This window comes from Convolutriloba macropyga, chromosome 4 (genome assembly GCF_964194025.1).
Source record: "Convolutriloba macropyga chromosome 4, txConMacr16.3, whole genome shotgun sequence".
Lineage (NCBI taxonomy): Eukaryota > Metazoa > Xenacoelomorpha > Acoela > Convolutidae > Convolutriloba > Convolutriloba macropyga.
The window spans coordinates 5,244,082-5,257,898 of NC_134471.1; the positions used below are offsets into that span (position 1 = coordinate 5,244,082).

The 13,817-nt window shown below is 33.8% G+C and overlaps 2 protein-coding genes across 2 annotated transcripts in view; one reads left to right on the top strand and one right to left on the bottom strand.

The window, feature by feature from the left end:
• Positions 1-13,817, bottom strand: part of LOC142337957 (dynein axonemal heavy chain 5-like) — a 428,573-nt gene that overhangs the window by 276,562 nt on the left and 138,194 nt on the right. The window lies entirely within an intron of this gene.
• On the top strand, positions 4,512-12,619 carry LOC142337429 (uncharacterized). Its single transcript, XM_075386645.1, has 4 exons — positions 4,512-4,820; positions 8,685-8,822; positions 9,377-9,493; positions 12,346-12,619. The coding sequence occupies exons 1-4, from the start codon at positions 4,620-4,622 to the stop codon at positions 12,466-12,468; spliced, it is 579 nt and encodes a 192-aa protein (XP_075242760.1). The 5' UTR covers positions 4,512-4,619; the 3' UTR covers positions 12,469-12,619.

Below are 13,817 nucleotides of genomic sequence, written 5' to 3' on the forward strand. Positions count from 1 at the left end.
CTTTACAAAATCCGAACAGTCTGCGATATGAAACAGTATGAAGCTATAGATGATACATTACCGAGTAAAGTACAAGAACAATAGTTAATAATACGATATCACACTAAAACAAAAAAGTATGTATTAGCATTAATGTTGAATAAAGGGACAAGTTAAATTGTAATATTTGACAATTTCTATTATGGAATTCGAAATGAATTGAATTAATTTCAGATGTATAATTAAACACAAAATATTGTTCATGAAGCAAATTTGACTACTTTCTTTTGTTTTAACAGCCCGTTTCCCGTCAGGAATTTACGAAAGACCCGAATTTGAACAATTAGAAATAGAGCTTTCTTAGAGGGAACATCGGAATTGTGAGTTTTGACAAAAGTGAGTTACAGAAACACTGCTCGCTATAAATGTATAGTGATTGTATTGAATCAAAATTTTGCGCAATATAGATTTTCTCACATAGTTGACAAAATAGATTGTCTCACAAATTTTAGCTTCCAATGTATAAAAAATATTGATCTATTATGTTTCGCCCCAATTGTTTTTTATACCCTCCAGTTACAAAAATTGCGGATCTTTTCTGCTAGCGCCCCCCCCCCCCCCCCCGCTTAGTTAGGCATTTATAAATGTGTAAACATATTGTTAAAGCTACGTAATCTTATACGTGAACATATATGAGCAATATGCATTTACTAAAAGCTATCACAGCTATGATTTGAAAGTATTACGTATTCCACCAAAATTTGTTGCATATAACCTAAGCATCAATAAAATTTCTGTATTAGATCATTTTTGGTCTTATCGGCTACAATAAGGGCTTGATTTTTTAAAACTTCTTAAGGAAACTATTCTAAAAGTGCCTTCAATCTACCTAGACACTCTTGTTTCAATGAAATGCAAATATTGCTCTCACAATTCGCGAAAACTTAGATTTTGCGGGGTTTAAATTTAACGGCTATATAAGCCTGGGGGGCGCTAGCAGAAAAGATCCCAAAAATTGTCTTTATATATAGTACGTTACAACGTAAACGACAGCATAAGCAATTTTGATTTTGTTTTCACGCCAAGAAATCTGTCAAACCCGGGTCGAGGTGTCACCGCCGTTCAACGCAAATATATGTAAGATAAGCGGTGAATGCGGGAAATTTTAAAGATAAGCGGTGAATGCGGTGAAATTACATAAATCCAGCGGTGAATGAGGTGAAAAAAACTATCGCCTGGTAGCGGTAAAATTACATAGTTTCACCACTGAATTTAGCAGTGAAATTACATAAATTCAGCGCTTTGAAAAAAAGTGTCCCAATTATGTAAGATAAGAGGTGAATGCGATGAAATTACATAAATCCACCGCTTAACTTAGTGGTGAAATTACATAAACTCACCTCTTAGAAAAAGTGTAAAAAAATAAGATTATAGAGGCAATTTTAGGTGGTAAGATAAGGGGGCAATGGGGAGTAAGGGAGGAAATGATACATTTAACCCCACTAAAAGTACCCTTCCCCCATCTTACATCTTTTTGACACTTTTTTCTCGGCGGTGAAAATATGTAATTTCACCACTAGAGTAAGTGGTGAACTTACAAAAAAATCACCACATTTCACCGCTAAAATATATAATTGCAACAATTTAGGGAGAGGTGGCGCAGCGGAAGAAAAAGTCGCTGACATGCAGGAGGTGAGAGGTTCGAACCCCTGTAAGGCAGGTAATTTGTAGCAAGCGGTGAATTGTTACTTTTTGTTCATATTCACCGTATTTCACGCAAAATTATGCACAAAAATTGCGGTGGAAAATAACAACTTTTCACCGCTTATCTTACATATTTTTCCAATTTTTTTCTCGACCCGGGAAGCTACTTCAATTAAATATTACGATAAAAAAGAAAAATAGGGATTCCTTCCAATTTTCGTAACAAATGTTTTGGTTTTGCTCATGTTCCCACCCCATTTAGTGTGTGTGTGTGTGTGTGTGTGTGTGTGTGCGTGTGTGTGTGTGTTGTGCGTGTGCATGTGTGTGTGTGTGTGTTTGTGTGTGTGTGTGTGTGTGTGTGTGTGTGGGTTTGGCTACTATATACCCATCCCTTTAATATACCTTTTGGTAAAGTATATAAGGTATTAAATTATTTTTTTAATCTGATATATCTGCTGATCGATATAAACATCAAAAATGATATCAACAGAAATCTCTTCGAGCGGAGACGAGCATTTTAATAGTAGGGTATTACAAACATCGTCTTTTTCAAACAGTTGTTGAGGTTTGAAGTTTTGTGATTTTTGGCAGAGTTTAATCATTTTAGTTCTCTTTCGAAGTAATTTTTGGGCAGATTTAAACGTTAGTTTTTGTTCTAGCTTACGTTATTGTCCTGTTTTGAAAAGTCATTTCTAATTGATCAACTGCTACGCACTTTTACTTGTTTTAAGAAAATCTAGAAGGGTTGCACAACGATTCCAAAAAATTCTTTTTATTTTCTTGTGGACGCCTGCTTTTGTTTAATTTACTATATACTTTTGAGACCTACTGAGAAACAACTTTTTGAGCAGCAGAATAGTGTTGCAGTGCTACATGCATTACAAAGCTCAAACAATCTTATAAAACAAATCTCAAATCTTAAAAGCTATTTGATGCAATTCTACTGTGCCACTGCCGTAGTATATGTCAACAGTGGATCAACCAATCAGTCTACGCCAGCTGGCAAGAAGTATAAACCATCGCTTTAAAAAGCAGTAAATTCGTAGTCTAAGCACTTTGTCCAACTCTCAGCTCAGCGCCGCGGCTAATTGCTTAGCGATACAGCTCGAGCAGTAGGAGCTAATGCTTAGCTTATTTCCTCATACTAGTATTACAAACAATTTTGCGTTACATTATATAGCAATGACTCTAAATATTTACTTGTATCCTTTTCAATATCTCATCATCCGTGCTAATTTTTAATCTAAAAATAGATATACTGAGAAAAATTGAATTGTTTGAAAATCAATCGTAGCAAATTTTTGTTTCAACAATATTTCATCTTCAACGAGTTTCGTTTTCCAAGGTTTTATAGACTTTTTGTGCAATTGGTAACAGCTGTTAATACCACAATATCAATATTCAGCTGTTCTTACTCCTTAAAAACAAAGTGTAGACATCACAAAGAATTCATTGGCTTAATGGTTGATAAATATAAGTGCTTTATGGTTGATCATGTTTAATCAATTTTTCTCTTCGCAATTCTTTTAGCCGAACCGATGAACTATAGTTTTTGTTTGAAATTTACGGCAACTGAACTCATTCAAACTTATTTGTTTTCACTCTATTGTCAAGACCTTTTTTTAAAAAAAATTTGTTGTTTTTACTCTGGATAAAATAGCCTAGCGTCTCAATTTTTGAGGTTAGTAAGTTCAAATTTTGCTGATAAATAATTGATAAAAAGTATTTCCAGTGGCAGCTGTCAAATTTAATTTACACCCAGCGTTTATCTAAAGTATTATAATATAAAGTATTTTATTCCAAAGACCAAAATTTACTCTAAGAAACGATCGAGTGTTCCAGCTGAATACTGACATAGCGGGACAAAACAGTTTTGCGTATTCAAATCAGTAATCCGTTTTCTGCTAATTTATTTTATTGGAAAAAAATAAAATTTTTGTTATAATACAATGTTTCTGACCAGAGAAGAAGAAAAGTCATACGATGAATCTTCAGTTTTGAATATAAACAACAGAGTAAAAAACACACAGTTACCCTTGTGCTTGTTAAAAATTTGTTGAGTTTGCTGAAGTTTTGTGGTGGGCTGACACATTTAGTGGGCAAAAATTTTTTGAAAAAATTATTGATTTCTTCCCATTTTATTGTTTCATTTCCACAAAGTAAAAATTGAATAAAGAGCCAATTAAAAGATATATTTGAAATGTCGCTTGCTTTGTTCAATAAAATCAGCATTTGTTTCTTTAGAAAAATTTTGATGATGAGATTGGCGGCAACATTGTGTCATCGTCCTTGATAAATTACTTTTTCTGATATTATTGCTTTTGAGGGAACAGTTCCATCAAGGTCAATGAGATAATTGGTAGTGGTCATTATTGGAGGGAAACTCAAAATTTAATCTGGATGTAAGTTTCGGTTCTACAAATGATTCTCAAATGATTATATTGCTAATTTAATTATCCTTATTTTATCGAAATATTAAAATGGGGGGTGAAATGATAGAGGGGTTAAAAGATAGAGGGGTTAAATGATACAGGGGTAAATAAATCGGGGTTAAATGATAGGGGGTTAAATGAATAGGGGTGAAAAAGCGGGACACCGTCAGTTTCATGTTTTTGGCATCGGTTTAGAATACATCTGAAAGTTGAAGTGTTCACAACAATAGCTGGACAAAAAATGGCTTGTAACATTATTTACACTCAATTATTTAACTCAATTATTGACAAAAAAGTTCAAATTGTTTTTAATAAAATTGGAAGCAATGATTTATTTTAATCACCCTATCTTGATCTCAGTTTCGTGGTCGGCCACATTTCAGTTCACCTCTTTAGTAGTTGAATGTAGAGAAGAGTATATGACAATAAAACAGAGCTTAACATTTAACTCAATTTACAAGTTTGGCATAACTGTTCAGTAATTCGATTTAATACAAGTTTACGATGGGCCGAGACAACAACCGACACAGCAGTCAAGAACTGAAGGGTTCCCGAGGTAGGAGTCGGGGAAGAAGCAGGAGTACTCGGCGACGCGGGTCTAAAACCCGACATCCCAACCCGTGGCAATACAAACTCCTGGACTGTTTGGCATCGTGCAGGACTTGTTTGCTGACATGTTACTGCTCATCTTTTACTTTCTATGAGGTTAGTTACATGGTCAATGTCATAGTCCTCGTTATAATGAGTCAAAAAAATGTCGCTATAAGAAAAAAATGCAGAAAAAAATCCGATGCCAAAAAATAAAAATAAGACTGTGATGATTCTTCTCAATATTAGAATGTAAGAATATTAGATTGCTAGAGAACGAATTTCTTAAGGAAAAAGTCACCGACAAAAAATTCCAATGCCGAAAATAAATTAAGACTCAGATAATTCGTCTCAAAATAGAGTTTGAGTACATTTTCGAAAGCTTTAACTTTGGCGCTAAAAGTTCTTATATGCATTCTATCCGTATAAGATGAGTTATAATATGATGTGCATATTATTAATTGCAGGATCTTATACAATAATAATATTGGGACAACTGAATTATTAGATTTGTTTGCTGACATGTTACTGCTCATCTTTTACTTTCTATGAGGTTAGTTACATGGTCATTGTCATAGTCCTCGTTATAACGAGTCAAAAAAATGTCGCTATAAGAAAAAAAATGCAGAAAAAAATCCGATGCCAAAAAATAAAAATAAGACTGTGATGATTCTTCTCAATATTAGAATGTTAGAATATTAGATTCCTAGAGAACGAATTTCTTAAGGAAAAAGTCACCGACAAAAAATTCCAATGCCGAAAATAAATTAAGACTCAGATAATTCGTCTCAAAATAGAGTTTGAGTACATTTTCGAAAGCTTTAACTTTGGCGCTAAAAGTTCTTATATGCATTCTATCCGTATAAGATGAGTTATAATATGATGTGCATATTATTAATTGCAGGATCTTATACAATAATAATATTGGGACAACTGAATTATTAGATTTGTTTGCTGACATGTTACTGCTCATCTTTTACTTTCTATGAGGTTAGTTACATGGTCATTGTCATAGTCCTCGTTATAATGAGTCAAAAAAATGTCGCTATAAGAAAAAAATGCAGAAAAAAATCCGATGCCAAAAAATAAAAATAAGACTGTGATGATTCTTCTCAATATTAGAATGTTAGAATATTAGATTGCTAGAGAACGAATTTCTTAAGGAAAAAGTCACCGACAAAAAGTTCCAATGCCGAAAATAAATTAAGACTCAGATAATTCGTCTCAAACTAGAGTTTGAGTACATTTTCGAAAGCTTTAACTTTGGCGCTAAAAGTTCTTATATGCATTCTATCCGTATAAGATGAGTTATAATATGATGTGCATATTATTAATTGCAGGATCTTATACAATAATAATATTGGGACAACTGAATTATTAGATTGAAATGAATTGAGAATTCCACATTTTTTACCAACAGGTTAGCATGAATATGGATCTTGTTTAACAACTTAATGTCATGTTCAAAAATAACTGGCAGATTGCAAGAAAATAGGCTTGATAGACTTTTGTGGCCTTCCTTGGAATTGCAACAACTAAAGAAATAAGATAGCAAAATGATCGCCAGACCACTAGACTTTTTGGGTTAGATTTGGACTGTCTTTTTTATGAGACACATACGCTCCATAAGGAAAAAGCCCTGATGGAGTTTTTTCAAAGTTAACATTTGAAATAAAAAACTCAAGACTCTAAAACTAAAGAATTAGGGCATATACGTTTGGCACTACTTAGATGCACACTATTGATCTTTAACTAGTAAATGTTCATAAAATTTAAAGTTCATTAAGAGAGTTCAGAAGCCATTTTTTTAAGTGAAGTAAGTCACACAATTGACCAAATAGCAGAAAAATTGACTTCGCGCACACAAATTTTAAATGCAAAGCAGTAGAAGTCACTGAAATTGAAGTCAATGGTCGCAAGAATCATTGATGGAGACGACGAATAAAAAAACCACGTTGATAGCTATGATAGCTTCAATGATAGCCACTATCGCTTCGCGGCTATTAAAAAGCAAAGATCAAATTAAACATTGAACAGTTAACGCATGCCTCATGCATTTCTCTTTATCCTTTTTACTCGGCCTTATCTTCTATGGCAAGAACTCACTCTTTGAGCAGTCATCCTTGCTTTCCGGATAATAAATTTTTATCAGTTTAGAAGTGATGAGGTTCTTATAAAAACCTAAACGATGAAAAGTTCATGAACAAATGAGAAGCAATAATAATAAGAAGTTTACTTGTCAGATAATTAATTTAATTTCAAAACATAAACTCAAGCTCCACGGAAGCTAAAGGAAACACAAAAGTGGGAAGATTGTTGCCTTTTTCAAAACAAAATGAGTTTTCGAGAGACGTAAGAAGTTTGAATTGTAAAAACTGCCCTTTAGCGTAAAACTAGCAAAAACAGCAAGTTTTTGCGCGGTACTTGTGTTAACTGCTGACGCTAATACCTTTACGAACATTTCCAGCAAGAAAACTTTTAAAAAAGTTTAGGGTTGATTAGAGACTCTGTTATGCTACAAAATGTTGATGGCATTTGGACGTCCAAAAGCAGCAAAAATGAAGCAAACTGTTAGACGTTTGCACAAAAACTTTTCAATTGGCAAAATCAAATTCAAAACTATGTAGATTTTGAGACTTTAACCCGAGGAAAAAGAGCCAGTAACGCAAAATTTACTTCGAAGAGATGCTCAGATATAAAACTGAATTTCAGATATAAAACTGAAGCTCCTGATTATGGTAGCAATATTAATTGCCGAAAGATTATATCAGATTCAGGCATGTTGTGTAATTTTTACATCACTCATCCTAAAACAATCAAGAGGTCTTCGAAGTTGAAAGTGAAAACCATAATGAACGTCTGCTTGTCATATTTTGAGCTTACCTGAAAGTTTTAAAACGTTACCTCTTGATCCATTGAACGGTATTTTTAGAGACGAGATTTCGTTCTTTAACAGCATTTTTTACCAATTATTCACAAAAAATTCCTGCAAAGTACATTCGAAAAACATTTTGTTATTGTTCTATCGTAGATTAAGAAGTTGGTCTTGGCTCATATATAGTTTTTTATTTCTTTTTGTACTTTAGATAATGCTCTTTTTTCACCAGAGAATAAGATCAGATTGTTTTTTAAGTGCATTTGGCATCTGGTTGACATAAAGTAGAAATTATAAAGGACCTAAGAATCAATCCTGGGGTAAGCTATACTTAATTACATTTTTGCCGGCTCCTTTCTCCTATTTGGAGCACAATGGAACCAATTTTTGTACGATTACACACAGATGAGGTAGCCTAATAATTATTCAAAAACGTTGTGTAACTCGACATCAAAGATTTCTTTTGAATTTTTGAAGCCAAGAGCATCATGCCATTGTTTCTACCTTGAGTTTTTATGGGAAGAAACAGCAGCTTGAATACATGTAATCTGAAAAAGTCATTTTAGTGGTTGACTAGAACTGTTTGTTTTATATGGAATAGCCTACTGCAATAATCAAACTGCAATAATCAACATATAGCCTACTGCAATAATCTACAATTTTCAGAGTTAATAATTTCACCATTTTTCTACTAAGAACAAAAACCATTCGTCACTTCATTTCCTCAAAGGTACGACTAACTGAAAATTCAAAATTGCACTGTTAGGTTTGACATGAGTCGATTTTGCGTCAATAAATTCAGCTAAATCGCAAGATCTACCAAAATTGTTACTCCCAAAGCTCTCTGATACTTTTATGATGTCTCAAACTTTTGAAACAGAATTTCAGGCAGTGAAATAAATTTGAATTTCAATTCAACTGAAAAACGGGAGCTTCAGTCTATCGACTATATAAATTTATTTGAAGAGGAGAGATCATCAAATTTCAAATTGACAGTACCAAAAGCAATGTTATCCATATCGCTGATCGAGGTTTAACTTTTGAACATACTTTTTTTATCAAGATTGCACAAAACTTTTTTTTGCACGATTGCACTTTGTTTTCAGGTTGCAGAGAGAATCGGGAAAAAGGGATTCGGAATTGCATTTATTGCCTTGACAACTTTGTTTCTCATATTGTCAAGTGTGGTCTGTGTCGCTTTATACTACTGGAATTACTTCACGCACCACCAGACACACTATGAGGTCACGTGAACAAATTTTCAAACATACTTCCAATGATCGACATGGAACAGATTTGGGATTTATTGCATTTGAAAAAAAAAACAAATATGACAACCCGCCCGGGCGGGGGGGGGGTGTCAGATGTACTTGGCTATCCCAGATTTGGTAGTAGTTATAATCATAGTAGAGATCTTTATTCCAGACAGCTATCCAGGCACATGATCTGTTGTTTGGTGAAGGCCAAGCAGTTGAACACCCCCCCCCCCCACCCCCCCCCCCCCCAGCTTAGAAGGCATCCTATGCGCCCTCAGGGGCACGTGCTATATTTTACATCGTACGGTGCCATGTAACAAATAGTTTGTAAGTAGGGACCATAAAAAGACTGGGGGGATCAGGATATATTCCATAACTGTTTTGAACATGTATAAACGATGCAACATGAACTTCAAATATAGTTCAAACAGCTAATAGTAATTAAATTAAAACACAATGCCACAATTATTGCATTATTCAGGTACATCATCTTGTTTTTGACTTCTAGTTTTACTCTTTTTTTTACTTTGAATTTTATTCAGGATCTGAGTTTCCAGAAGAATATCTCTGATTGGTGGATAGTGATGTGGGTGTTTGTGGGGGTCAGTGTGTTTGGATTCCTTGTCTTGACCATTATGCACTTCAAACTCAGAAGAGATGTAAGGAATCTTTAATTCATGCTTCCTTTCGTGGTTCGAGGCTTTGGGGCTGTTGGCCTCAAAAGTTTGGGGTCTTTCACCATTATAGACCGCATTACCTGATGCACCGTGTAATTTAGCGGTGAAGCTACATATATAACAAGGAGGCTCGGTAATGTGCGTCCGCACATAATGTTCCAACCCCACGCATATTCATTTTTGACCTAATTATTTGCCAAATGAAGAGATTAGGAGAGATATACACAAAAAAACGTTTGTGTAAACAAAAATTAATACAAACCGCAAACTACTAACTGAATTATATCATGTCATGCCTCATTAGAGAACTTATGATACCTGCCATTAATAAGACTACGGGACAATACAATCGACAAATTATTTAATAGCAAAAAAAAATATATTTAAAAATGAAAATCTAATATTAAAAGCACATTATCACAAAGTCAAAATACCATCAGAAAAAACCTCAATTACACAAATTCACTCTTACTGTAATACAAAGCAGATTCAACCTGTCCATAATGAGACTACTTAACCAGACAACAAAAAGAAGAAAAAAGGGAGCCATTCGAAAATTTATCGAATTTTTAAAACTCAAATAGCCTCAAAAGTCATGAAAAAACATTAGCTTTTAACGAAAAATTCTTGGTAATTTTGCTTATAACTCCTCGCGAAAACAATGGGATTTTTCCCTGGTGATACTAGGCCAGCTGCAAAATGACTGCAGTTAAAACATTAGAGAAAATTTTACAAACAATCTGAATATTATTCGTTATTATTCCAGTTAAAACTTCTGTTGTTTCAGTTACTATATAAATGAAAGATTGTATATGTTCACTTGGGTTTGTTTTAAAAACCAATAGCACCTATTTTTAACTCGAACATTTAAAGGACAAGAAAAATAAGTTCAAAATTTTTATCATTTGCAAAAATTGTACAAGATATTAAACATCACTTGTAACGTAAAACCAATAGAGAAGTTGAAATTTAAATCACAAGAAGTTGGTGAGAGCTCTCAATGATGAGACTTAGTTTCAAGTGGCAAATAATCAAAAAGGGAAATATTCAAAATATCAAATTAATTAACGCCGTAAAAGCCAGCTATTAAGACCTTTAATTAATTAGAAAAATTCATAGCCACATAAAAAGAAGAAATACAGGCAGAAACCAGAAAAAAACCTGCAAGAGTAAAATGTCCAATTTATTTCAAAAAAAGTTTGTCGGTAAAAGTTTTGTGATGCGTTAGACTGATTCTATTTCAAACACCTATTGGAACGCTCAGTTTTGTGATAATGCAGTTTAAAAAGTAAACTGAAAAACATTAAATTTTAAAGACAACTCGTAGAATCAGAGCAACTAAAACCAATAGCTTTCAACGGAACGCATTGAACACGTTAGATTATAACTCAAATGGACGCCAACGAGATCATTTGTTAATTAGAATACGACTGAGGACCACTAAAACAACAATAAATACAGGCGAAAATGGAGAAATCAATAGAAATGTGCACAGGAAACAGTCGAAGCCATTAAAACCAAAATCTATTCGCTTATGGCCTTCTCTATGTTCAAAACTTTTATCAAAATCTATTTAAAGTCATTGGTAACATTCAAAATATTGACAGTTTGGCAAAACTTCACAGTGGAATTTCGAACAAAATCTCAAAAATTAAAAAAAATTATTTGAAAACTCGTAGTATCTAAGTCATAAAACCCAATATTGGAAAATAAAGTCACTAATCAGAATAATTATCCAATCAATATTAAGCATATTGCACCTCTCATTAGTGGGACCGACTAACAGGTTCAATGAGTTTAAAAGGTGGTTACCATTCAATTGCAGGCAACAGAAAATCAATAAATGCAGGCGAAACACAAAAATTCGATAGAAATTACGATATCACCGCGTCGAAGCCATGAAAACCATGAACAATTATTCCCCAAGACAAAAAAAATCACTGGGCCTCCTTTGATCGTAAATGGAGTTTATCATTAACGGAATTTTTATAGAATTAGTGACTTGTCTCTGAATGACATTTGAAAAAACCAAAGAAATTGTGAAAAGAATAAAAAAAACAGTTCTCCTATAGAATTCGAATCCTTTAGATTTTTAACTTCCCAATGAGACCAAAAGTAGCCTTTTCATCGCTGCTCGTTTTTTTGAACCCCAAATTGTTCCATATTTTATGGTAAAAACATTTTTCATTTAACATTTTTTTGCAGAAGTGACGCTTGGCAGAAGTGACGCTATAAGTGACGCTTGGCAGAAGTGACGCTTTTTTGCAGAAGTGACGCTTGGCAGAAGAAAACTTGGCAGAAGTGACGCTATAAGCGAACAAAATCACACCTAAATTTGAAATGTTTCAATAATTTCAAAAACCTCAATAACTCCACGAATAAAAAGAAATTAAAAAAATCTTTTTAATTTCAAATTCTTCGCTTGGAGAGCTTTTCAATGATACGACTCACGGTTCTCTACGATTAATATATCGATCAGCCAAAATCAACTGAAGAAAAAAACGTTTGAATTGAATTGAATTGAATTTCTCCCATTTTATTGATAAAACGACACGGATTAATCATAATCATTTAATATAGACGAACAGGAGTGGAGGTTTCGCGATACTCTCGTATCTTTATGAAACGCCCCGAAAAAAGAAACAGATTACTTGAACACAAGTTTAAGTATATAGTCCCCCCACTAAGTGGTGTCGGAACAATTATTCTTTCCGCTGACAAAATGGCTAGCTGAAAATGAAAGATATATTGGGAATAGAGTGGCAAACAAAATAACAGATATTGTTGGGGGGTTCCGATATAACATCCGAAAAACATTCTGTTTTCTATTTCAGGTTGAGAAAGAACACAACATTGAAAAACAGAATGCAGTGAAAGATTGCTGTATTGTGATGTTTTGTGAAAAATGCAGTTTATGTCAATTACGAAACGAGATGTTCGAATTGAGAACAACCTAAAAACAGCAAATGGCTGTTTCCTCTTCCCCCTGACCCAATATCAAATTTATGTTTGGCTTTAGTATGGGAACAAACAAAAAAGCCCTTATTATAATGGTTTGTGTCATCTAATAAGAGGCAACAACACTAGATTATACAATTGCGTACCCCATTGGAATTCGAAAGTTCAAAATTATCAATTATAGACGATGTGATATTCTGTTCTGCTGAGGGGTTGGGGGGGATAGTAGGAAAGAGTTCTCGAACAATTTTCATGCAGCGGGATATAGATAAATGTTGAAAAATACATGGTCAAGCATCTAAGCTTTCTAATATCATAAATAAATTACTTTCCAAAAACTATTTATTAGTTAGTTGATTAGCAGAACAGCTCTGATTACCCGGGTCGAGGTGTCAGCGCTAAAAAATGCTAAAAGATGTAAGATTTGCACTCAATGCGATGAATGCGGTGAGATAAAATGTTTCAGCGCTACTAGCAGAATATGGTGAATATTTTTTTCTCCGCTACCATCAGAATGTAGTGAAAAAAACTTTTACCACTAAAATTGCAAATCTGACAAATATTTACCGCCTATTTCAACGCTTATCTTAAATTCACAGGAAAAATCATTAAAGTAAGTAATAGATAGCGCAGTGGATAAGAAGTTGTTCAACTTAGCAGCTTAAGATGCCAGTGGATAAGATGGCGCAGTGGATAAGATGCCGCATTCAACTTAGCAGCTTATGCAAGTCAGATATCTGAGCTAACCAAAAGTTTGTGTTGCATCGAACTAATAGATTTGTGATACGAAATAGCAGAGATGTTGTCCGACAGTGCTCAAACCAGTCAAAAAGCATCTCCAAAGTACTTAGGAGTACAGATTGATGAAAAACTTTAATTTAAACGGCATATCCTCGAATCATGTTCGAAACTGTCCAAATTTTCCGGTTTGCTTTATATGTTGAGACCAAGTTTATTAACTGCACAGCTTCTATTAACCTATAAAGTTTGCGTACAGCCAATACTAAGCTTTCGCGTTTTAGTCTATGGAATCAGTAGCAAGACAACACTTCAACCTCTAGAAGCAAAAACAAACTACCAGAAATCATCTTTAACAGGAAAAAACATTGCAAAATCGAGAAAAGTATAAAATCCGATTGGTCAAAGATTTGCAAATTTTTGAACTGTTGAACTGTTTAAAAAACTAGAAGAGATACATAGATTGGAAAGCGAAATAAACTGGCTAAAATTTTTTATAGCAAAGAAAGAAATTGAGTCCGTTAAGTCCAAAAGAATATCATCCCGTCAGCCAAAAGTACAAATGCGGTTTGTGGACTCAACCCTATACAACTAGGAGTATTAATAAGAA